Source organism: Artemia sp. Qi Xiang Cuo, chromosome 10 (genome assembly GCF_049724085.1).
Source record: "Artemia sp. Qi Xiang Cuo chromosome 10, ASM4972408v1, whole genome shotgun sequence".
Lineage (NCBI taxonomy): Eukaryota > Metazoa > Arthropoda > Branchiopoda > Anostraca > Artemiidae > Artemia > Artemia sp. Qi Xiang Cuo.
The window spans coordinates 45,637,216-45,664,455 of NC_142803.1; the positions used below are offsets into that span (position 1 = coordinate 45,637,216).

General features: G+C 36.3%; 1 protein-coding gene across 1 annotated transcript in view; it reads left to right on the forward strand.

The window, feature by feature from the left end:
* Positions 1 to 1,105: 1,105 nt before the first annotated feature.
* Positions 1,106 to 27,240, forward strand: part of ais (DExD-box helicase 52) — a 141,300-nt gene continuing 115,165 nt past the window's right edge. Inside the window, exons 1-2 of the mRNA XM_089095461.1 lie at positions 1,106 to 1,233; positions 25,766 to 25,871. Coding sequence (XP_088951587.1) covers positions 1,147 to 1,233; positions 25,766 to 25,871 — 193 coding nt within the window. The 5' untranslated portion in view covers positions 1,106 to 1,146. The remainder of the gene's footprint in view (positions 1,234 to 25,765; positions 25,872 to 27,240) is intronic.

Sequence of the window (27,240 nt, forward strand, 5' to 3'; positions counted from 1 at the left end):
GAAATATTTCTGCGCTGTGTAAAAAAAAATAAAATGATAAGAATTATAATAAAACATAAATGTAACAGGTACAGTTATAGATGAATAAACGAATCCTAAAACTAACAGAAATTAAAATGAGCAATTAATTGAAACGTACAAAGAACAGAAATTGCGACAATCGACAGATTATCATTATACATCAAAGTATAATCACCTACGGAACAAGTACTGACAAAACTCTCCAAAAGTGACCCCGCGTACCTCAGCGCCTCTAGACGCAAAGTGCTGTACTACTTAATCGCTCCGAGCCAAAATACCGAGTGACTAGGATGAATTGTGTAACTACGGGTTTTAGTTGCCAGGCTCGCATAGGCATACAAAGGGTCACTTTTTTTGTGTGGAGAGGATAGGTTTTGTCAGTACTTGTTCTGTAGGTGATTATACTTTGTTATACATTAAACAATTTGTCTACTTTCAATTGTTTCTAACTATTCTCTACTCAAACTTCGTCTTCTCATCTTTTATCTTTTTTTTTGTTAAAGACAGAAGCACTGGTTCTGAAAGGAGTCATCTTTTCCAGTTCCAAAAATTATGGCTTAACTGTTGACTATGATTGGTCAATCCAAAATTTTGTGCTTGAAAATTAGATAATGCCCAACTCGAGAAATTACGAATGGCGCGCATAGTCAGCACTGTTGTCGTTTGTAACTTCTATATTATCAACTAGTGGGACTATAATGTGGAAAGAGCATTAAGACAGATTTGTATACACTTTGTAAAACCTCATAAATCAGGGTTGAGAAAAGGTATGATAGCCAATACACCATCCTTTTCCGCACTGAAGATTTTTCTGAAAGTTTCATGTTTATACCACCAAAGTTTGTCCAAGTTCAATAAACTGGAGTCAATACCCTTTAGAGGAAGAAAGGATCAATATAATTACTTTAACAACTTTGCAGAAGTTAGCAACTTAAATACCAAGCGCAGATACTTTCTAGGATAAGAAAAATCGATTATTTAGACAATTTGCCGTATTTTTTAACCAATTCTGCATGCAGAACGGAAACTGACATATACTGCTACCTAATTCTGGACGGAAATTAAAATATATAATAATATAAATCGTACGAACGTGGTTAAAAGTTCTCACAAAATAGAAGAGATATGGATGCTTATGATTTATTCCGGAAATTATCTTTTGGAGCCAAGTTTGACAAAAAGAAATATTATAACGATGCCTTGAAATTTCAGGTAAGCATAATCAGAAGGTTATTAGTCTGACTGATAAATTGGGATTTGTTTAGATAGGACATAAACCGCCTGGTTCTAGTATAGGGTAAAAACCAGTATCCAGTTGAGCAAAATTATGTAAAACTAGAATCCTCACATCCTGTTACCAAATTATTGACTTACCTACAGGGACCTCTGTTTGGAAATACCAATTATCCTATTTTGATGTAGCCTATATATCCTTTTAGTGTTTCAGTTTTTATATTAACAGAAAACTGATTTTCTTCTGATTTTAGAAATGTAACTTTTATTGCTTGATATATATTCTGTAAAATTCTACTTTAGCTACTTTTGGTCATCTTGGAAAGGGGTTAGGTTGGGAAAATGAAACTTTCAGGGGTGGGTCTACAGGCTAAAGTATGTCCCAGGAAGGTGTTTTAAACTACCTACCTCCTCTCCCTCTAGAGGGTCCTGAAATTTGCCTACATGACAGGTCTATACCCATTGAAATTTTGACAAAACAACCACTGCTACTACTACTAACAACTCACCATACCATCAAGCTACCTGAGGCCAACACAGCTATGCACACTCCTCCTCCACCCCAATCTATTCAAAGCCTCCCTTTTTACACATGCCCACAAACTTCCCATTTCATTTAAATCTTTCTTTATGATGTCCTCGCACCCCAGACAGGGATGACCTGCTTTTGGCTTAGCCCTAGATGGTTGGCCAAAAAGAACAATCTTTGGAAATCTGTCATCCTTAATCTGCACAACATGCCCTAGCCACCTCAACCTTTCTTTCATTATAGCCCTAGAAAGTGGGATTGAACCACATTTTTTGTACAGCCTACTGTTTGATATACAGTCAGTCAGCTGGGTGCCCAGAACAATCCTTACGCAATTTCTCTGGAAAACATCTAGCGAATCTTCATCAGCTTTTCAGAGCGTACACGCTTCAGAGCCATATTTGACCACTGTCATCACTATAGCTTCTAATATTCTAATCTTGGTTTGCAGACTTATCTTCCTATTCTTCCAGACTTTTTTTTAACTGTGAAAAAACACCCTGAGCCCTGGCTATTCTATATTTAACATCTTCACTTCCCCCACCATCTTTAATAATAATACTACCAAGGTAAGTGAAGCTGCCCACCTGATCAATCTTTTCATTACACAACATCACCTTTTCATCTTCACTTATTCTTAGCCTTAGTGAATTAGTCTTCCTAACATTAATTTTCAAACAAATTCTAGCACCCTGAACTCGCAAAACCTCTAAAACTTCATTCATTTTGCTCACACTTTCATCTAGGATGCTTAAATGATTAGCATAATCCAAGTCCAGGAGACTTTTTCCTCCCCATTTGATTCTGTGGTCTCCCATTGCCTTTTCCGTGCTCCTTAAAACAAGGTCCATCAAAATAATCCATACAAAGGGAGATAGAACACAACCCTGCTTAACTCCTGATTTAATACAAAACCAGCTGCTAACCTCATTTCCTACCTTAACTGCAGCAGTGTTATTCTTGTACATAGCACTAATCACTTTAATGTATTTGTCTGGTATACCATACAAGGATAAAACCTTTACTAAAGATCTTCTACCAACAAAATCAAATGCTTGCTCATAATCTATAAAACTGAGGACCAAAGATGTTTGAAAACTCAGGCACTTCTCAATTATTAACCTGAGAGTGAAAATTTGGTCAACACATCCTCTACCTTTTCTAAAACCGCACTGCTCTTCTGTTAAAACTTTGTCTACAGCATGTCTCAGTCTAAAAGTATCATATTACTAAGTAATTTACTACCTACAGAGACCAGACTGATGCCTTGATAATTACCACACTCACTCTTATCACCTATCTTATAAAGTGGCTTAATTAAGGTTTTCCTAAAATTGTTAGGTACTTCCCCTTTTTCAAAAGTCATGTTCATAATTTTTAGTAACTTATCTCTAACCTCAAATCCACCATATTTAAGAAACTCATTTACAACACTATCAGCACCTGGAGCCTTATTATTTTTTAATCCTTTTAGTATTGTCGCTAGTTTTTCCTTACAAAACAAATCTTCTTCACATACAAGGTATCACAAACTTTTTCATTTTCCTTTATATTTTTTCCTGCAACTCTATCTCGGTTAAGCAAGTTCTCAAAATGTTCGGCCCATCTCTCTTTAGTTTTTTCCTTATTGCTAATTGTGACCCCATTCCTGTCTTTAACTGGGCCAAGTCTGGATTGACTACTCCCTCTCAATTTGTTAACGTGCCAGTACAATATTTTACTATTATGCCATCTAGCTGCATCTTCCAGATCCTTGGCAATTTTATCCATGGCCTCCACTTCACACCTCCTTAGTTCATATTTTAATGCTTCTGCACTTTCTTTACATTTCTTTTGTTTTCATACGATCTATCACTTAGATAATTCTTGTACAAGTCCTTTCTCCTTTTTATTAAACATAAAGCTTTTTCACTAGTATCCTTAGCTGCAGTCCTAGCTTTCTTCCTTAAGACACCTTCAGCTACTTCACAAATTATTTTTCTAAAATTGTTCCAACCATCTTCCACATTATCAAATTTTAAACTCTCAAGTTTAGTATTCAACTGTTCCTGGAAGGTTTCTCTCAAATTATCACCCTGGAGTCTACCAACATCATAACTTCCTGGGAGGTAGTTACCCTTCCAATATTTCAGCTTTAAATTAACCCTAGGCCCTGCTAGATGGTGATCTTTACTTCTAAAATCAATAACAACAATCCTATATATCCTAGTATCTTGTATTGATCCTGCCAGTCTTTGGTTTACTATAACGTAATCAATAACGTTAGCTGTCTTACCATTGCATGAATACCATGTTAACTTATGAGCCATTTTATGACCAAACACTGTATTGGTTATAACTTGATTGTTATACCTACAAAATTGCAAAAGTCTGTAGGCCTATCCATTACTGTTTTTTTTTCCTGCACCAAATTTACCTAGGCTGGGATACCATCTATCACTATTTCTACCGAACTAGGCATTAAAATCTCCCAGTAATAACATCATATTTATACCTGGGACCCTGTCTATTTCCTCCTGTAACTGTAAGTAAAATTCATCTGAGTCAATAGTATCTCCTTCAGTCGGATATACAGGGGTATATACTACTACAACTGATACCCTGAACTTTTTAGTCATAAAATGAGCAATTAGAACTGTATTATTAATACCTTCCCAGCCTAAACAAGACTTAGCAGCTTCCTTATTCATCATGAGCTCTACTCCCTATCTATGGACACCCATCATTCCTGCCTGAGTAAACAAATTCTATATCACCTAATTTCATGTTTCCTACCCCTGTGATACGAGTTTCTAAAACTCCTAATAAGTCCAGTTCTAACCGTCTGAATTCGCCAGTCAAAATGTTGATACAATAGTCATTTTTAATGTTGTAACATTCCAAGTTCCAATTTTCATATTCTTTAAATTATTGAAATTATTTTTGCCTCAGGAAAAGCAATGATCCCAAATACCAGTGCAGGACAGGGATCACACATCTTCTCAAGTCTAAACCAAAGTGCTTAAGCTGGCTTAGAACCAGACAGCAAGAAGTCCCAGGGACCTCCATGAGTGGAGGCTTTGTGCAATCCTGGGCCCATCTTGGTCACAACATGGTTTCCAGCACTGGGCAATGCTCTTCTACCAACAAGAGTCGAAATCCTGCACAGACAGTCTCAAGCCTATTACCTCTGACTTGTTATATGAATATGCTCTGAATATGCAATTTCAGTTATTTGAGCAGAATTTTAAGCCATATCAATGTTTTATTTCCAAAATTTGCATCAGTTATGGACAATTCCTTGAAATCTTTCAGGGAAGATCTTAAGCACGAGTTTGCCACCACTAGTCAGTTGACACAAACACTTTCCCAGCTGAGAACAGACATAAAAAGTGACATTTCTGCTGAAGTTAGCGATATTGAAAACAGGGTATCACATATTGAAAATTCATTACAAAATTCAGTTCAAATTCAAAATTCAGTTCAACAGTACTGAGAGGTAGGAATCAGCAAGGATGCAGGAACTAAAGGACTGATAAGGTTGTTGGATACAGCACTATGAAGTGACAAGGAAGAAACATCACTTAAACAAGTTGTTGTTGAAGAAACAAGAGAAGTGACAGCATCATAAAGGAAACTATTATTATTGTGTTCACTACTAGACCATTGAGAGACAGAATTAGGTGATGGAAGTCCATAAGCATTTAAACAATTATTAGAGGTAGTAGGAGGCAAGTATATTAGTGGGGCATTGGAGTGGTCTGGGGGATCACTCCAACTGGCAAGTTTTTTTTAATGATGGCACCATTACAGATTATCAAGTCTGCTTCTCCCTTGGCTTTTCTGTATTTCAGCTCCTCAACTAGAGCTTTGTGCTTAATGCGATCTTCCTTAGGACTACCTCCATAAAAATTAATTGATCCTTTTGTTTAAAAGGATTTCTATATAATTTGCTTTCTAAATTCAGTTGTTGGTACAGAAAAGAGAAGAGGAGGGGGCAGCTACCAGATAGTTGATGGCTATTAGAAAGTTTTTTTACTTGGGCTGGGGGGGGGGGGCACCAATATCAACTCCATAATTGCATAAGAGATAATTGTACAGGAAAACTGCATCTTCAGACTGGGGGGGGGGGGGGAATACCATAAGCAACGATATTAAGACGTCTTTCAAAATGCTGGCACTCTGATTGTGCTATCCAACAAACATCAGATTCAGATAATTGGGCTGATGGAAGTTGAGACAACTTAGAGGACACTGTAGATACCACTAGGTCCTGAACTGTTGAGGTAGAGCAAACTGATTGTAATGGATTTTCAATATGTGATACCCTGTTTTTACATTTGGCCAACTCTCCTCAATATCATCAGTAATAAGCTTTTTCCAGTTGACTTTGGCAAGTTTTTCAGAGACTATTTTGTAGTTAACATACTTTGGTTGCTTAGAGGAAGGCTGAATGATAGGTAGACATAACTCTGAAATAATTACAACATGGTCACTGTTACCAACAGGTGTGGTTATAACATTCTTAATAAGAAGGTCAGGGTTACTGAGTATAACCAGATCAAGAATGTTGGAGACTTGACCTTCCCTGAAACGAGTAGGTTGTGAAATTGTTTGACAGAGGGAGTTTGGCTGCCATGTTGTCTCATAGGATGACCAATTTTGCCAGCTACGATCTTGTCCTTATGTGGAGACTTTAATCTTCCTGAAATCCAATGGATTGATGGATCTGGTTTTTGTAATAGAGATTCTCCTTTTTTGTCTGCCCTCTCTGATAATTCCCTCTGTCAAACGCAATTATGGAGTTGACATTGGTGCCCCCCCCAGCCCAAGCAAAAAGACTTTCTAATAGCCATCAACTATCTGGTAGCTGCCCCCTCCTCTTCTCTTTTCTGTACAATCAACTGAATTTAGAAAGAAAATCATATGGAAATCCTTTGAAAAAAAAGGATCAATTAGTTTTTATGGAGGTAGTCCTAAGGAAGATTGCATAAAGCACAAAGCTCTAGTTGAGGAGCTGAAATACAGAAAAGCTAAGGGAGAAGCAGACTTGATAATCTGTAATGGTGCCATCATTAAAAAAAAACTTGCCAGTTGGAGTGATCCCCTAGACCACTCCAATGTCCCACTAATATACTTGCCACATTCTACCTCTAATAATTGTTTAAATGTTTATGGACTTGCATCACCTAATTCTGTCTCTCAATGGTCTAGTAGTGAACACAATCATAATAGTTTCCTTTCTGATGCTGACACTTGTTTAACAACAACTTGTTTAACTGATGTTTCTTCCTTGTCATTTCATAGTGCTGTATCCAACAACCTTACCAGTCCTTTAGTTACTGCATCCTTGCTGATTCCTACCTCTCAGGGGATGAGATTCCTTAGCCCCAATGTTGATAGCCTCCCTAATTAGCTTTCTGAACTTTCTTTTCATATGAAATCTGAAGGAGTGGATGTTGCTGCAATTACAGAAGTTTTGTCAAAAATACCTTGTCAGTTTTAACTCCTGATGAAATCAAAATAGATGATTACCAACTATTTTCTAATCTGAATTCCCCACTCTGCCACCAAGGAGTGTGCCTTTATATAAGAGATGGAGTAAATGTTAGTCTCATTCAATTCAATTCTCTGAATACTGATGTAATTGAGTCTCTGTGGATTAAATTACACAATCAAAGAACTTCAATTGTAGTGGGTGATGTTTATAGAAGCCCCTGTGCTCCATGTGTTATGGACTCAGAATAAAATTTGGCTGCCATGTTGTCTCATATTATGACCAATTTTGCCAGCTATGATCTTGTCCTTATGGGGAACTTCAATCTTCCTGAAATCCAATGGATTGACGGATCTGGTTTTTTTAATAGAGATTCTCCTTTTTTGTCTGCCCTCTCTGATAATTCCCTCTGTCAAACAATTTCACAACCAACTCGTTTCAGGGAAGGTCAAGTCTCCAACATTCTTGATCTGGTTATGCTCACTAACCCTGACCTTCTTATTAAGAATATTATAAGCACACCTGTTGGCAACAGTGACCATGTTATAATTATGTCTGAGTTATCTCGACCTACCTTTCAGCCTTTCTCTAAGCAACAATTATTTGTAAACGAAAAACTTGTCCCTAATAAGCTTGCCAATGTCAACGGGAAAAAGCTTATTACTGATGATATCGATGATAGTTGGTCAAATGTTAAAACGGAAATTCTAAATTCTGAAAAGTCATGCACCAGAATCTTTCAAGTAAAACAGGCAAAGAGTTTACCTTTTTTGACTTCTAAAATTATTAAGCTAATCAATAGAAAACACAGAGCATGGAACCGTTATAGAAAAAATTAGACCACAGAACATTATCTAGTCTTCAAATCCTTTCGTAATCAAACAAAAAAGCAAATAAAGGTGTTGAAGAGAAGGTTTGAGGAAAAACTGGCAGAGGAAGTTAAGGTTAACCCTAAATCTTTCTGGCGTTATGCCACTCAAAAATGTAGCAGCAGACGCACAATCCTGGATATCCTGCATGATAGTAAATCAGTTGCTGATCCTGAACTGATAGTTGAAATTATCAATCAATATTTCTCTTCTGTTTTTTTGTCCAACCCAAGTACTGTATATCCTACACCACCCTTATATGATGTTTCATATAATACTGAGCCAATTTTGATTGCAGATACATTGGTTCTAAAGGAACTGACATCCCTCAAACCAAATAAATCTGCTGGCCCCGACAGCATTCACCCACATATCCTACACGAATGTCGTACAGTCATGTGTCAACCTCTTTCCCTGCTGTTCAAATTATCATTAAATCTTTCTAGACTTCCTCAGGATTGGAAAACTGCCTATATTATTCCTATTTTTAAAAAAGGTAGAAAGGACTTGCTGAAAATTATCAACCCATCAGCAGTTGTTAAGATTCTTGAAAGAATAATTGATTCTGCAGTTGTTAAACACCTTGAAGCAAATAATTTTTTACACAGTTCAAAACATGGCTTTTGTTCTGGAAGATCTGTTAACACTAATCTCCTGGAATCATATGATCAAATCACCAAGTTGCTTGATATTGGGGTTCCTGCTGACATGATTCTGCTTGACTTTTCTAAAGCTTTTGACAAAGTGTGTCACAATCGACTTGCATGCAGTTAAGCTTGAAGACAAATCCCTGCTTTGGATCCTTGATTTTCTCTACTTGCAAAACCAATGTGTTCAGTTGGTTGATGACTCTGGAGATCATATTCTTTCTTCCTCAATGTGTGTTCTGAGTGGAGTTCCTCAGGGAAGTGTCTTGGGTCCTACATTATTTAATATTTTTATCAATGATGCTCCTTCCATTATCAGTAGTAATTCAACTCTTTATACAGATGACCTGAAGCTTCTTGGACCAGCTTTGTCCTGTGAAGATCATGCCCTGCTAAAAAATAATCTTCATCTGCTGGTCACTGGGCTGAGGCCTGGATTCTTGAATTCAATGTTGCCAAGTGCCATATCATTCACTTTGGCAAACAGAATCCATGCTGCTCTTATTTTTTTTCTTAGGCCACCCACTCTCCTCTGTTAATAATGAGCAAGATCTTGGTGTCACTATTGACAACAAATTAAAATTCAGTATGCATGCCAAGAGGTCTGCTGTAGGGGCTAGTTTCACCTTGGGTTTGATTAAGCGTGCCATTTCCACTTGTTATTTTAAAGTCATCAGTCTTCTGTATAAGGGACTTGTGCGTCTTATGCTTGAGATTGGAATGTCACAGGCCTCTTCATATTTTAAAAAAGATATAAAATTTCTTGAAGATGTCCAAAGACTTGCAACTAATGTGATATCTGGCATTCAAGCGCTTTCCTATCCTGTAAGACTATCAAAGTTGAATCTCCCTACACTTGTCTTGATCTACCTCAGTCTTGATCTAGAGCATGTTGAAGAGTTTTATTTATACTCGGCTTATCTTTTGTTTGGTTATTTTGACTGCTGTGATTTCCCCTGGGAACAAATATTTTAGTTCATTGTTGCTGATTGGAGATTGAATAGAAGATTTTTTTCTCTGCCGAAACCTGCGGTATGTTTGTTTGCTACATACAATGCAGAGCCAGCAGCTTGTATGGTCTCCAGTCTTGAACTTTTTATACCATGCCCAGGCTGTGGGGAATGTTCATGCCAATATTGCGAAAACTGGTGCGGACTTTTTTTTTGCATTGATTCGTTAATGGAAGCAAAGAAAATATTGTGGAATTTTGCAAACTGCACGAATCGCCCAAGTGACCGACAGAAAGCTGCAGGTAGCTGCGTGGGCATGCTTAAAATTTTTAAAAAGTGTGATGAAAAGCAAATACCACTACCCTGTTTCGTGCTGTACGAGCCTAACGAAGAATCAGTTATCGCTGGAGAATCAAGTGTTACATTTAATCGTAAAGTTAACGAACTATATGTCAAATTCGATAATTACGTCCTGTAAAATCGCAACCCCCTGCCTTCTTTGTCTCAAGCCCCAACACAATCATCCAAACCCTCTTTTGCCGTTATATTAAAGAATCCACCTAAAATGCTGAATGACCCCAAGGACCGCAAAACTTTTATTGATAACTTGTGTGGTGACTCGAAGTCGGCGATAACTGAGCTTAGACCGGGAAAATATACTTGGCGCCTCGTTGTAAGTGATGAAAATGAAGCTACTGCTGTAGCTGATGCTATTAAATCTAAGGACCAATTGCTAAGCTTACAGCTAAAAGTTTCAGTGTATTATGGAATTGCCCGTTTCGTTCCTGAAAGTGTTACTGACAGCCAGTTGCAAAATTTGATAACTAACTGTACCGGAGTCTCCCGTATCGGCAAAATTAGGTCCTTCAAGCTTCAGTTTTCTCGTCGAGAATACTTACTAGCAGCCATTTCCTCGTCAGTGATAATCGATTATAACTGAACCGCATTGATAAGTTTCTCCCTCTCCCTCCTCGCTGCTACAACTGCCAAGCTTACGGACATATTGTCCAGCACTGTAAAGCTCTTACTCGCAGTTCGCGCTCTGCGCAGACAGTACATTCGAACAAGCTGGAAACCCCCAGTCAAAATAAAATGAAGTGTGCACTGTGCAACCAAGCTGACAATCCTTGTTACAGCTACAAATGTCCTATCGCACAGAAACTTATGAATCCCCCAAAATGAACACTGATCTGCACATTACATCATGGAGGCGCCTCAGTGAAATTACTCATAATCCAAACTCTATGTGACACAAATGGCGTTCTCTGCCTACAAGAGCACCTTCTCACTGCTGACAGTCTATGTTTGTTGAGCAAGACTGCTTCTACTGTCGTAATAAGTCGTGCCATTAGACACTCCAGGCTGGTCGGCCGAGTGGAGGTACTGCTATTCTTGCTAGAAGTGTCCACATGCCCAAACACTTACGCAACAGTGACTATTTTACGGCAGTCAAAATTCAGAATTATGTGGTGGTCTCAGTGTAGTTACCCACCGATTACCGTAATGCGACATCAGACAGACAAATTGATCAAGCTTGCCACCTAGTCAGTTCCTTCGTGTCTGATTGTGAAGTGCAAAACCTAGGAGTAATCCTTACTGGTAATATGAACTGTAACCTTTTTGACAACAGTAGCAGTTGTGCAAATATTCTGAATAGTATGTGCCCTCAGCTCTTGGCGGTCGAGATACCCAATGTTTCACATATATCCATAACTCTGGCAGTACCTCTTCTCTGGACTTTTTCATGTGTTCCCCCGAATGTAAAACCAGACTCAGGATCCTCACTTATCTCCACTTTCCAAATCTCAGGCCATATGCCTATCAGTAATATATTCTCTGTTCAACTTATTGCACTGAGTGGTCCAAGTCCTGACAATGATAGTAAATGGCATGAAACCACTGACTGGGCTCGTGCAGATATGTTTATGTTCCAGGCTGCTAGTGGTTCTATTTTGAAAAAGATCGAAGTGCTGTTTCATCTACTTTCCCCCAAAAAAACTATTAACCTTTGCAGAGAAGCAAATATTGCTGAATATTTACTGTGCCGAGATCGTTCACGCTCTACGCTCTGCCGAGCGTGCTAGTTTATCCATTAGAAGAGTACGTCTTGGAACTGAGAAGCATGGTTGGTTAGGTAGCCCTGACCTCGTTGATCCTTGTGCTAAATCGAAATTCTGGTTTCATGTCTGGAAGGAGTGTGGTATCCCACGGCAAGGTTTGGTGAATGAAATTTGTCTAAAAACAAAGCGACATTTTGCAAAAGTACTTAGGAAACATCAGCCTAAATCAGTAGCTGAAGTATCAAATAAAGCCACAAGTGAACCTAATTTCGTATGGAAACTGCTCAAAAGAGATAATTCAAAAGCCTATAATGCTTTCAAAATTACCAGTGACCAGTGGCATGGTTACTTTAAAAGTGAATTATCCGAGCCTGATACATCATTGTCAAACGAATATGAAAGGGAGCTTGATGGTTGCTTACGCCAATCAACTGATGAGATCAGTTTTATTGTTACTCGATCTGCGGTTACTGGGTGCATTTCTAAGATACAAAAGAAAACTTCTCGTGGTGTTGATGGCCTCTGTGCAAAGCATCTAAGATGTCGGTCCCCTCTCCTGATTGAACATCTGACCTTACTCTTTCAGATGATATTCTGTTGTGGTATAGTTCCTAATTTGTTCAATACTGGAGTAATAACCCCGGTATTAAAAAGGGGAAAGCCCAAGGACCAATGTTCTTCTTTTAGACCAATTACGGTGTCACCGGTTTTATGCAAAGTTTTTGAGTTACTAATTATTGACGAGATATCTGATAAGTTTTATACACCGGATAACCAATTCGGCTTCAAGAAAGGAGTAGGCCGTGACCAAGCTCACCATTTGATTGCTAATTTACTTCAACATGCTCATGAAAATAGTCAGGCAGTGTATTTTGCCGGGTTAGATGTATCTAGAGCTTTCGACACGGGTATACATCCAAATATCTTCTTGACTGTTTATAAGCGTGGAGTTAATATTTCTGTCATCAAATCGATACGTAATATGTATAAAAAGCTTAATACCAGAGTTAAGGTCACCATCTCACCTGGTGCGGTGGAACTCACTCCTTCAGTTCCAGTAAAAAAGGGTATCAGACAGGGCACTGTTACTTCTCCTCCTCCCCTGTTTAATAGTACTGTCATTATGCCACAACAGAACGTTCTAACCACATGTATATTTATTGGTATTGATGTTTCGCTAGCTAACTATGCAGATCACATCCTTGATATTAGTAGAACAGCCTTTGGAATTGAGGAAAATTTTGGAATTCTCTATAGGGAGTATAAACGTATTGGTCTTCAATTTAATGAGTAAGACTTAGTTCCTGGTGTTCAATCACCGTTCAGATTGCACGAAAAATGTTCAGTTAGGTGAACATTTTATCAAAGCACAAGATACACTGACGTATCTTGGTGTACCGATTGGGTCAAATCTTCGCGCCACGCGTCAACTGTTGAAAGATTTTTTTGCCAGAAAAACTAGGATGCATATAGTTTACTAGTTGCATTAAAGCTTGAATTTAACCGCCGTATCTTAGCTAGCGTTTATAATACATTTGCTGTTCCGCATCTACTTGCCCTTGCACCATTTTGGTCTCTTCTTACTGCTTCAGATATTAGGGATATAGTGTTTCTACAAGTATGCGAAATATTTGCTAAGGCTGCCTCTCTGGACTAATAACAGCTCACTATCCTCGCGGTATGGAGTTGCAAGTCGAGTGTCCGCGGTGCAGAAAAGAAATGAGAGATATCAGAGGCGGATTATTGGTGAAAGCACCTCTGAAATTGTCCGTCGTTGATAATATGCTTGTTCTTACATATAATTGCCCTTATTTGTATTTTTTTTTCTTCTTGTCTGTTCTTCTTTGTTTTGGTTCTGTTTGTATTTGTCAGAATTTATTATTTTATTTCTTTATACTCCATCAGTGTTGTATTTTACATTTATGATGGGCAATAAATTTATACATACACACATACATACTTGTGTACAGGAGAAATAGAGGGGATGCCATTTTAGCCTTTAAGTTATTGAGGGCTAATATTCTCCCAGCATTATTCCCTACTGTTAGCACCAATTCAAGAACTAGAGGTCATCAACTGAAACTTGTCATGCAGTCTACAACATCTAGAGTCCATACTCAATTCTTGTCAACACATATTGTCAACAATTGGAACAAATTATCCAATGAAACAGTTACTGCTGAATCCGTTGATGTTTTTAGACGAATGCTAGATGCTGAGTAGTCCTCCAAAGAGTGTAACTTCAATTGGGATGCTATCAAAGATGGAGCAGCACCTGGTCACCAGTGATTCTTGCATACAATTAGTCATCATTCCAGAGCTCTACAAGGAGAAATCCTCTGATTGCTCCTAGCTGCAATTTAAGGTAATTAATATATAGGTTCTAAGGAATTCATGAATTTCTTAGAAAAACAAAGAAAGAAGTGATAATAAAGTTTCTCTAGTAAATTTGCATGTGGCACTATAATTTAGCTACAATGAAAGTGAAAACATCATTTGATGCTTTTTTTTATGCTCTTTCATAACGCAATAATTTATTCTGTTGCTAATTGCATCTTGAGCCCTTAAAGGGGCCCCAAAGGTATTTCATTTTTGTAACCACACAAAGAAGTTATCAACACTAGTTAAGTTATTGAAAAGTGGTTAAAAACACATCACTAGTTTATAAATAACTTGTTCAAGAGTAATATATTCCAAAAACACTTATTTACAACAATTCAAACCTCATTTTTTGGGCAACTCAAATATAAACTGTTTTCCTTATGATTCACATTTTTCAAATGCCATCAACAAAAATAGCACTGAATTTTGCAATTCAAAAGTTTTCTGTCAACAATTCAGGGTATATATTTGAATATTAGGGGGGTAGGGATGGGTAAATTTCATAGTAACTTTGCAGTGGGCCATATAATTTAGCTAGGATGAAAGTGAAAACATCATTTGATGCTTTTTTTATGCTCTTTCATAATTCATATAAAATACCTTTGGGGCCCCTTTAAGGGCTCAAGATGTAGCTTTCAACATAAGAAATTATTGAATTGTGAAAGAAAATTAAAAAAAGGCATTAGCTAATGTTTTCACTTTCATCCTAGCTAAATTATAGTGCCATATGCAAATTTACCAATTCTCCCCCTGAAAAATGTGGAAACTAGGGTTATTCTGCATATTTTGAAGCACAGTTTATATAATTATCCGGTAAGTTTACCGCAGATGATTTCTGGCTCTTCATTCTCGGTGCGAAGAAAAAGCTCCTCCCACTTATTTCTGCACTTATTGTCCACTTATTGGTGAGCCGGCCGAGTGGTTTTGTCAGTACTTGTTCCGTAGGTGATTATTCTTTGTCTACCCATGAAAATATCTAATGCCGCTTATGTTTATATCTGCAAAAACGTTCTCAGGAGCACTCGCACCTCGGTCCGGGTTTTTATAATGGGTGAGATAGGGAAAGATCATACTGGATAATTATATAAACTGTGTTTTGAAGTAAGAATTGTTTTCTTAACATGTTTCCTTATGTATAGCTGAAATCCCAGGCTTATAACAAAATTTTAGTTTAATTGAAAATATCAATTGGCCTATCAGACTTTCCACAGTTTAAAAAGACTTGCTAATCAAATTATCATGTTTACATCCATTGCTGTAAACATTAGGCTAATAAGTAACTTTAAATAATAGGCCTTTATGGTATCCAACAGATCTGAATTTTTTACAATCAGATATAGGCTAGGTCTAATGGTTTTGATGGGTTAAGGAACCCACTCACAATGAAAACAAAGCATCAACAGATGCTAGTATTGTACTAACTACTGACTACTGCACCAAGCTGCCCATTGCCAACTCAGCTATGCATGCTCCTCCACTGTTCAAAGTCTCCCACTTTACACCCCTCCATGAAGTCCCCATTTCCCTTAAATCTTTCTTTATGTCATTCTCCCACCCAATTCAGGGACTACCTACTTTTGTTTGGCCCTAGATGGCTGGCTGACAAGGATGAACTTTTGCAATATGTCATCTTTTATCCACAGAAAATGTCTAGCTTCTCAACCTTTGTCTCATTATAGCCCTAGAAAGCAGGATTGAACCATATTTTTGGAACAGCTTACTATTTTTGAACAGCTAGTCAGTCAGATACCTAAAACATTCTGCAAGCAATTTCTCTGAAAACAAATCTAGTCCTCCATTTTTTGGAGAACCCATGCTTCAGAATCATACTTGACTGCTGTCATCACTTTAGCTTCCAATATTCTAATCTTGGTTTGCAGACTGGTCTTCCTATTTATCTTAACTTTTTTAGACTGTGATAAAACACACTGGGCCTACTTTTAATTATTCTTTTTCTTTGGCTATTCTACTCTTTACATCTTCACATTGTCCACCATCTTTACTAATAATACTTCTTAGGCAATTAAGGCTGCATGCTTGATAAATCTTCTTGTTACCCAACATCACTTTCGCTTATTCCCAGTCTTAGTGACTGAGTCTTCTTAACCTTAGTTTTAAATTTTATTCTCACACCCCTGAACTCCCAAACCTCTAAAAATTCATTCATTTTGCAAACATTTTCATCTAGGTTGCTGAAATCATAAGCATAATCTAAGTCTAGGAGAATTTTCCTGTGTGTTCTCCTATTGCCTGTGCTGTGCTCCGTAGGCCAAAGTGTATAAAATGATCCATATAAATGCAACTCTGCTTAACTCCTGACTTGATGTAAAACCAGATACTAACCTCATTTCCTACCTTAGCTGCAGCAATGTTATTCTCATACACAGTACTAATCACTTTAATTTATTTATCTGGTATACCATACATGGATAAGGTCTTTGCTCAAGGTGTTCTATCAACTGAATCCAATGCTTTCTCATTATCTATAAAACTGAGGACTAAAGGGGTTTGATGATTCAGACCACAGTTTATAGAATTAACAGTATGATCATACCCTATCTCACCCATTATAAAAACCCGGACCAAGGTGCGAGTGCTCCAGAGAACGTTTTTGCAGATAGAAACATAAGCGGCATTAGATCTTTTCACGGGTAGACAAGTCAGATTTCTCTTGGACACGAAACAAGTGGAAACCCGCTCTTACGAATAATGCACTTTGTAACCATTTCTCATTGATTGACGGAAACAGACTAACCCGCTAATGCAGAAAGAAGTGGGAGGAGCTTTTTGTTCGTACCGAGAATGAAAACCAGAAATGATCTGCGATAAACTTACTGGATAATTCTATAAACTGTGATTTAGACACTTCTCTTAAAACTTTATCAACACCATCTCACAGACTAAAAAGTATCTTTATACTATGTAATTTTTTTTCTGGAGAAACAAAGCTAATGCCTCTATAATTACCTAGCAAAATAACCCAAAAATGAATTAATTGAATATTGTGCCAAAGAGATTCTTAAAGAAATTCTTGCATTAGTTTATTCTGCCAAGTTCTACAGTGTGATTGCTGATGAAATAATGGTTTTGTCACACAAGTCACAACTAATTCTTTGCTACCATAAGTATTTCTCTTTGCTACCATCACAATTGCACAAGTTGCTAGGATTTTGTTGGTTTTTAGATCTACATGAAACATGTTACTTGAAATGTTTAGAGGCTTCAAACTGATCACTAAAGGGGATTTTCTTCATTAGGGACTGAGCTCCTTCCAATGTGCCTTATTCCACTCTAATAAGGCCATATATAGCTCTAGGCTATATACAAAACCACAAAACAATATTATAATACAATTGTTACTTTATAATATGAAAGAAGTTTGTATTAAACACATTCTCATGGTTTGTTCTATTTTGAGGTATCTTTTTTGATCATTTTGAAATAATATATTTTTCTAGCTGTTCTCATTTTTTGCACAAGGGTGTGATGCTATAGGTTGGATAAGAGGATAGTTTACCTGCTTGACAGAGATGAGACTATTGTTGATACAAGTAAAAACGATTAATAAATGTTATTTAAGGCTAATTCTTATGTGACTCCATTAAGGGAGGTGGACAATTATTACTGTAGTGACTTATATTTGGAAAGACTGTTGGATGGAGAATATAATGGTTGTATTCTTGTGTTATTTTAGTGTTTCCTTATCAGGAAGAATCTTCATGCACAATTAACAAAATTATTTTAATGATAAGACATTCAAACCCATGCCCTTAGAAAATTTACGAGTTTGTATTATAATTTTCTCTAGATCTTGGATAGGTTACTTTACATTGATCTTTTTAAGTCAAGGCCCTTAAAAAAACAACTTTTGCACATTGGACTGCCTTAACGTAAAAATTATGTGTTGTTGCTTTTGTTTGCACCCACCTTAAAATTAGCCATCATCAGATGATGGAAATGAGGATGATTAGGCTAGCTCATTAGATAATGTCATAGAAGCTAAAGTCTGCACCCATCTTATTAACAACCATAAAGATTATTTGGAATGTCATTTGCTTTTGTGCACTGCAAGGATACATGTTGTTAATCAAGAACTAGGAAAATAGCCTAAGCCACAGCATATGACATAGCTTCTTATCTTTGGTTTGTCACCATAGGCTATTCCACAACCTACTCAATATTTAATATCTTTTGTTGTGCCTTGTAGGGGTTTGAAACCTCATAGCAGCATAGGGTATGACGATTTTATATGCAAAAGCAAGTTGTAACATAAGAGAATAAACTTTGTTCATATGTTTTACTATTATCCATGTTTTTCAAAAACCAAGTGCATAAAGCCAAACATGTATATAGAGGACAGATGCTGTATTCCTTGCGTTAAAGGTCTGGTCAATATTCTTCTTCTGGTCAAAATTTCTTTTTAAATGTGGACTTATTTCATATAGTTTGTCTTTTTTTTTCTTTTTTTTAGTGTCCCATCCATTTTTCTTTGCAATAAATGCTTTTTAATAACTTAATTGACCCATTTTGCTCACCAAGCAGTCAATCAAATTAACTTTAAAAACAAATTAATAAGATATAGCCGAAACAATTGTTATAAGCAAATCTGTACAAAGACGCCTCACTTTTTTAGTAAGGAAATGAAAATCAGCAAAAGAGATAAAAAGGCTAAGATTTACCATGACCTGAAGTCAATAAGGAACACATATAGGAGGGAGGGGGCTTGGGGCCAAGTTTCCCTTGGAAATCGTGTTTTTTTTATTTCTCAGAACTTCTTTTTTAAATTATCAGATAATTTTTTTATTACCCCCCCTCCCCCTTAAAAAGAATTCCTGCATACATGCCTAAACCAGGTCTTCCATCATTTTTATGATTCTTGTTGATGAATTTTTTTCCACCAGTTCTTATTCAATATTTTCCACTTCTGACTTATTAACTTTAACTGACTTGTATGAAGTGGATTGAAAAGAGAAAGAAACACATAACGCTACATCTGGGACATGTATTGCAATTGATTTAGGCTTTCATTAGATATGTTTCCCCGTGACTAAAGATAACAATGTGCCATGCTCTGGAAACAGTTTTAAGCATAATCTAAATTTGTTTTTTTTTTTTTTTTTTTTTTGGTAAAACAAAGACAGGGTTAAAATAATATTGATGCCATTCAATACAGAAGAAAAAGAAGAAACAATGGAAAAACAATTAATTTCTTGGTAAATTCAACAGCAACCTTATAACAACAGCAACCTTATAAGAAAATCGAAATATATTTTCTTGTGATTATTATCTCTTCTAATCAGCAGTTGTACCAAACCAATTCTGCTCAAGTCATCCTCAGGGCTATACTGTGGTGTTTATCCTCCCCATAGTATAGTGCAGACGGTTTGATATCATCTATTTTCCCTTCTTGTTTTTAGTTTTATTTTTGTTTTTTAAAGTTTTTTCCAATAGGCAATTAGTAGAAGTCCTCCAAAAAAAAAAGTCCCCCCAGATCCCAAATCAAATTTCAGTGAAAGTGTCATAGTGAAAGATACCCATCCTGGCTGGTCAAGCACCCTACCTCAAAGTTCTAATGATAGCTCCAATTCGGAGAATAGGACAATGATAAGTGTAGGGGCTAATGTAACCATAAACGATGATAATGGGTTTCAAGAGGTCCTCTCTAGAATTTCTAAAAAAAGGAAAGAAATCTCCCCAATTAAAAGCATTTCCCCTCTCCCTGCCCAAGATTCTCCCTCCAAAAACTTATGAATTTACCTTAAAATTACTTCCACTACCCCCTTGGAAATAAAAATGATCACTGCAATAAGAGTTGCAATTTTTAAACTGCTAAAATCAATGTTCTCTCTTAACATTAACTGTGATGGATCTCTGCTAATAGCTGTAGAAGAGCAGAAATCAGCAGATACAATAATTAACCTTAAATCCCTTCTGAATATCCCAATTATTGCATCTAATTGGAACCCAAAACAATCACCAACAAAAATAGTAGTTTATAATGTTTCCCCAGAGATATCTACTCAGGAGTTAAAAGAAGGCCTCCCAGATAGGGCTGGAAACACAATCCCAGTTGAGGATGTTACCCAACTTGGAAAACCTAACTCTAATGGCCTAAAAACTAGTAGATCTTTCTTATTCACACTAAAGGATAAAATTGATATCCCAGAAAAATTATTCCTTTTTGGGCAAATCAAACCACACAAGGAATACAAACCTAAGCCTATTCAGTGTCAGAAGTGTTTCAAACTGGGACACACGACAAACAAATGCAATGAAATTCTCCAAGAGTGTAGTAATGGTAAATCTTTCCATCCTAAAGAGCTGACAACTTGCAACAACACTCAGCCTACATGCATCAATTGCTAAGGCCCACATGAATCTACAAATAAATCATTATGCCCTGCATACAAGAGAAGAGCTCTAACGCTCCAAATATCAACAGAGAAGGCCATCCCATACCCTTTTGCTGCAATGGAAGCAAATGCTACCCAACAATACCCAATAAAGCCTGTAATGAAACCAACCAAAACCCCCAAGACGAATGCCCCCAATCCATCAAGCCCCCCATATAGAACACCATCTTTCTTAGCCCCCTAGCTCACATCCCTATCATAAGGAATCATCAAGCCAACGAGCCTCCTTTTCCAGTGAGATGAGGCCAGCCTGGCCCTCCCTCCCACGAAGAAACAAACCAGAAACATTACCAGGAATCAATCCCTTAATCAACAAACAGCATGCACTACCAAAAATGCAATCCCCAAATATATGCTTATTCATTCTAAACTGTAATGCAGTTCAGGCCATGAACATACATCAACTACAGAAAACAAAAATTATTGCAGAATTGGCAAAAATCTACATCCCAGGTGATATGCTCATTCAAGAAAAAAAAGATCTTGCTTTACTTTTAACAAAGCTGGACATTGATACACAGTCATATGAAGAATAAATCAACAACACAACATTTATCAATACTCCAATGGAATGTAAGATCACTCACAGAAAATAAGCTAAATGAACTAATATCATTTATGAATAATAATTCCATTAATATTGCTTGCCTCCAGGAAACTCATTTAACCCAAAATCAACAAATTAAGTCTCTGGGATATACTATCCTGAGAAAGGATAGATCTTCAGAGAGAAAAAGAGGTGGTGTAGCTTTATTAGTTAATAATAATACAAAATTTTGTGGCATCAATTTTCCAGATTTTGAAAATGATGTTGATGTAATTGGTATAAGTGTTTGGCTGAATAATTTAAAAACCTACATAGTAAGCTTTTATAACCCTAATGGCCAAACTACAGATGCCAAGGATTTCTTTAATTATATAAATAATTCTAATATGTTAAAAAATATCATTATTTGTGGTGATTTCAATGCCCACAGCCCTTTGTGGGGGAATAAACCAGCAAATAAAGCTGGTAAATTTATTGAGCATATGACTTCAAATAAAAATGAATTAGCTGTTGCTACCCCTCCAAACCTGAATACATATTTTAACCCCAAAAGTGGCAAATTCTCCACAATTGACCTACAAATTGTGTCTTTAAATTTGTTGAACAAAATTTACATAAATAAAATTGATAGTCTATGTACAAACCACTTTGCTATAGTTTGCTCCCTTAATTAACCTACTGGAACTTCATCTCATACCTCCAAATATATCAACACTAAAGCAAACTGGTCTATTTTCCAAAATAAGCTAAATGATGAAATTACAAGTTTCACCCAAAGTTCATGCATTTCTAACACAACAGTTGACACACATGCTGAAGCGTTGACATCTTTACTAATAAATACAGCTAAGCATGCTATCCCCAGGACAACACCTAAGAAAACCTTCCCTAAACAAATTCCTAAAGCATGGTGGACAAATGAGTGACTAAATAATTGGAGGATAAAAAAGGCAGCTAGGACAGAATTTATAAAAAAACCATAACCTACTACATATTTAAAAAAATTACAATAATAATCTAATCTAAAAAGTACTATATTAGATTCTAAATATAAATAATGTACTAATTTTTCATATAATATCTACATAGAAACTCATTAGCCAATTATACATAAAGTCATATGCCACATATGTGGGAAAAAGACTTATCCCAACCCACTCCTGTATGAGCTTATACATAATAATACCCATTATGAAAATGATAATGAAAAGGCTAACCTATTTGCAACTCTTTTTGTTAATAAGCTAACATCAAACAATCAAAGCAAACTGTCCACAATTCCTATGAACCCTAGTTACCAACCACGCCCAGGATCCGAGTACATAACAAATCCATTTTCAATCCAGGAATTGAATAATGCAATACATTATATTAGGTCCAAAACTAGCAGCAGCTATGACAATATACACCCTACATGGATAAAGAATCTCACACCTTCATACAAACAAGAACTGCTAAATTGTCATAATCACGCTTGGGCATCTTCTAGGTTCTCCAATATATGGAAATATTCGTCCCTCCTACCAATCCTAATAAATAACAAACCAAAAGATAACCCTGAGTCTTATAGGCCCATAATGATTACACCTGTGATGGGGAAAATAATGGAGAAAATGATTTATCACAGACTCCTCTGGTTTTTTGAGAAAAATAACATGATCCCACACACTCAAACTGAATTCAGGAAATACAACTCCTCAACAGATTTTGCTAACAAATGCAATAAATGCATCTTTCTCAAAAAATAATATCCTAGTGGCAGCTTTCCTAGATTTAGAAGGAGCTTATGACAATGTGAACCACCAAATCCTTTTAAATAAACTTGCAAACATTGGAGTACCTCCTAAGCTAGTATCTTTTATTAAATCCTCCATATAAGTGCAAAGTATCATTGTTTGTGCTGGTTCAGCCTCTTCATCCCAACAGACAATAACCACAGGCCTACCTCAGGGAGCAGTCCTCAGTTGCCTCCTATTTGTCCTATATCTCTGGGACATGAACCTACCCCACACGAATGTGCAATATGCTGATAATCTGTTGTTATGGTCATCTGGCATCATCTTTCAGATAGCTCAGTCAAATCTGCAAAAGTCACTTTTCCAGTTTGAAAAATTCTCTCAACATTCAGATTTACCCATTCCACCCACCAAGTCAAAAATAATCCAATTTCACCGGAAGCGAAACCATGTTAATACAAAACTAACTCTAAAAAACTAACTCTAACTCTAACAATAACTCTAACAATAAAAAAATGTTATAGAAAAGCAAATATACTAAAAAGACTTCTTTCCACACCCTGGGGTTGTAAGGAGAAAACCTTACTCCAGTTTTATAAATCACATATAAGACCCCATATTGACTATGGGCTCATTGTCTATGGTTCATGTGCAAAGACCCAGATGCAAAAAATTGAAACAACACAAAATGATATAATACGTCTCATATTTGGTCTTAGGAAACCCACAAGCACCAAGTTTCTGCTTATGGAGAGTGGATTAACAACAATAAGGGAGAGACGTAGCTTTCTCTTGATAAAATATCTTACAAAAATTGAATCAAATAGCTCACACACATTACATAATTGGTTAAGAAATCCAGCCATGTATAGAGGTATTGCAGATGAGTATGCCAATATTCAAAAGAAGTTCCCTGTACCAGCAAAGTCTATTGCACCTACTTTCCCCCAATCCCCTCCATGGAATTGGTCATTTCCCATAATAAATACATAATTTTCAAAATGGAATAAAGATTTAACCCCCATTGCTTTTGTCCAGAAAAAATTTGCAGAACTTAATACAATTACCTATAAAAATCACTTCCAAATATTTGTTGATGGGTCAAAAATGAATGAGAAGGTTGCAAGTGGTGTTTTCCTTCCTCACCTGAAAATTGCAATGGGCGAGAGATTATTTAATAATTTATCTATAATGTCTGCTGAGTTAAATGTCATAATCATGGCATTAGAACACCTTCAGCAAAACCAATCTTTGATTGAAAATTCGAATAATATTATCATCTGTTCCGACTCTTTATCAAGCCTTGAGTTGCTGGCCTCAGCTCCTCAATATAAGTTGGACATTGACACTTATCATTGTCACAGTATTATTGATAATCTTGCTTCAAGTGGAATAAAAACTTACTTTCAGTACATTCCTAGCCACTCTGGCATAAGTGGTAATCATCAGGTTGATGAAATAGCAAAAAATGCTATAAATATTGACCAGCCAAGTGGGAGACCAATCCCAATTAGAGATATTTACCGATGGAGGCTATCAGATATTAATTTTAATAAGATTAATCTTATCCTTTCCCCCTTTCCCAATAAGTATCTTTCTAAAATTTATCATAAAATTCGTTCTGGAACAAATGGACTAAATTTCCTCACATTCTCATATAAGCTTTCTAATTCAAGTGGTTCAATTCCCCTGTCCACTCTTTGCAGGCATTGTAATATGAATAATGAAACAATTGACCATTGCCTATTTGAATGTAATATGCTGACGTCTGCACAACATACCTTGCTTTCTAAACTGTTAAAATACTTCAAACACCACAAAATCCCACTATCAGCCAAGAGCCTAGCCAACTATACCTGCACACAGAGCATAGAAATCGACATCTATCATCTTATATTTGAACTACTTGAGTTGAAAGATCTGCTGAAAGATATGTGAATATATATATTAAATATGAGGCAATCAAGCCAGTAGCTCTGTAGCCCACAGAGTGAAGCAAAAGGAAAAGGGCTAAATAGTTTTACTGAAAAGCCCGCTTGCTGTTAAATAGAAGAAGATTTCTTGGGCAAGAAACAACTGGGTAATATTTTACTTCGTGTTTGAATGCTGTAATTTTGTGATTATGCATATAAGAAATTGTGATTAATACAATAGGCTACCTTAAAGTATCTAACTTGATTAAAGTATGGGTAGGTTTTTGATAGGATAAATAATTGCCTTCCAGATGAACTTTCATTTAATTTTTGAAGACAATCGTAGAGCCAGGTGAACCAAATTTTTAGAAATTATCTCAGATGTTAATTCCTGAGACTCTCTGGAAGTTTGGCTGACACTATTGAAATGGAAGTTAAAATCTAATGGTTTAAGATATGTAATCCTTCCCTGGCCCATGCAGTAGAAACGCTTTCTTTTTATAGCAAAGATGACAATTTAGCAATCTGAACAGAAGCAATTTCCAGGGATCCGGAAAAGCTGTTTTCTGCAACCAATAGGGAATACGAATTACCAAAGGGATTCATATCTACAGAGGTCTAAGAACCTACCTTAAAATCACCCCGACTGGTGAAAATCCTCTCGATGTCATTCAGTTATGAAGGTGGTCCAGCTCATGTGGCACATCCCAAGTTCTGTTCCATGGCTTGCTGTACCAGTCCTTGTTGATTAATGACTGCCTGTTTGCCAAAGGACTTATTTTGCAGATCGCTACTGGTATGCTGCCTATAGCATTTCCTAACATATTGATTTCTCTTTTTTTAAGTTTTTTTCGAAAATGTTTTGTAAAATTATGTACATAGAAATGTATTAAAGACACTATTTCTTTTTTTTTCAAGAATTTGTATCCTTTCTGTTTGACCATTGAAGCCTTTATAGTTTCTGGAAATATATATCTCCATTTTTTTAGATAGTCCAGCCGAAATTCATTGAACCCCTACCAAGACCTAATGAAAAACTAGAACTAATTGAGAACAAGGAAATAGAAACTAATGTCAATGAAGTTTCAAATGTTGGTAAGCCAGTCTGCTTTTCCCCTAGTTAATAGGCTTTTAACTAAAATTCCGTGATCTTCTCGACCACAAATGAGTACATGAGTTATATTGACATAAAATCTAGTGCTGGTAAAATAAAACCCAGTCTTGTTGCAACTTTGAATACAGTAATAGTATAGTTAGTTCTTTCGGAACAGTATATTTTGGCTCTTGTTGCCAAAGAAAAACAATATCTCGAGTTTTATTTATATTTGAGGAACAAAAATCAAACTGAAAAACTGAATGGTGGTAGAGGAAATATGATGAAATTTTTTGCTTCAGTCTGCAAGATTTTCTTTGAAATCTTTCCGAAAAAAAATCCCAAATTCACAAAAAACAAATTTTCAAAAACTTGTATCTCTAAATCCAGTGGTACTTGGTCTTTTTATGCAACTATTTAAATTCAATAGGGGGAAGGGGAAGACTACGCTGATTTTGGGTTGCACATATTTTTATTGCTTTGCAGTTTAGGCTTTCTAAGCTAGAAGAAGTTGAATGTGACAAACGATTTACAGTAAATGGAGCAACTCTAGAATAAAAGAGGTTGCACTAGCAAAAAGGAAATGGTGTGTAGTAAGGAAAGGGGGTCAATATGATAAATTATGCAGAATACAAACTAATGTGACTGCAATTAACTGTATTTACCTCTTGCAGCTTGGCGTTTATTTGATATAAACACCTAAATATCAATAACATAGTTGCTTAGAAATATAAATTCATTAGAATTTATTTCTATTATTCCTGGATTGTAATTTTTATATCAACTGTAAAAGCAAAAATGGTGACTTGTAAAATTAAAAAAGTTACCTGTGTGCAGCAAGCAAATGATATGTTTCCCTTAAGATAGGTTAAGTGCCCTCATAAGCAGGTTATGTATTTATGTATCCATTTATTTTATTTCCTATCTCACCAACAATAAAAGATGGAGTACAAATAAGGTGCATCATAGTTGCTCCAAGGAATTTGCACTGACAATTTGCTTAGCTTTAACTGATGTATCATTAAGCTATTGCTGGTTTTCATATTGGTTGTCATTTTTTCTACCCGGTCCTTTGATTGAATACCTACTCTTCATTCATATTTTTTTTTTTAAGTTGAACAACACGATTTCTTATACTACCACAAAATGACACAATATAATCAATACGAGCTGCAGGACCAACCAGTGTTTCGGGGGATTTTCCACAACAACTGAATAAGGTAGGGACAGAGTGTACTAAACTAAACTTTGACCTTTAGGCCCAGGCCAGGAAAAACACGTTTTCGTCATTCGTTCAGTTGTGCGGTTAAGCTTCTGATACATTTGATTCACATAATTTTTTATACAAGCGACAACTATGTCCAACATAAA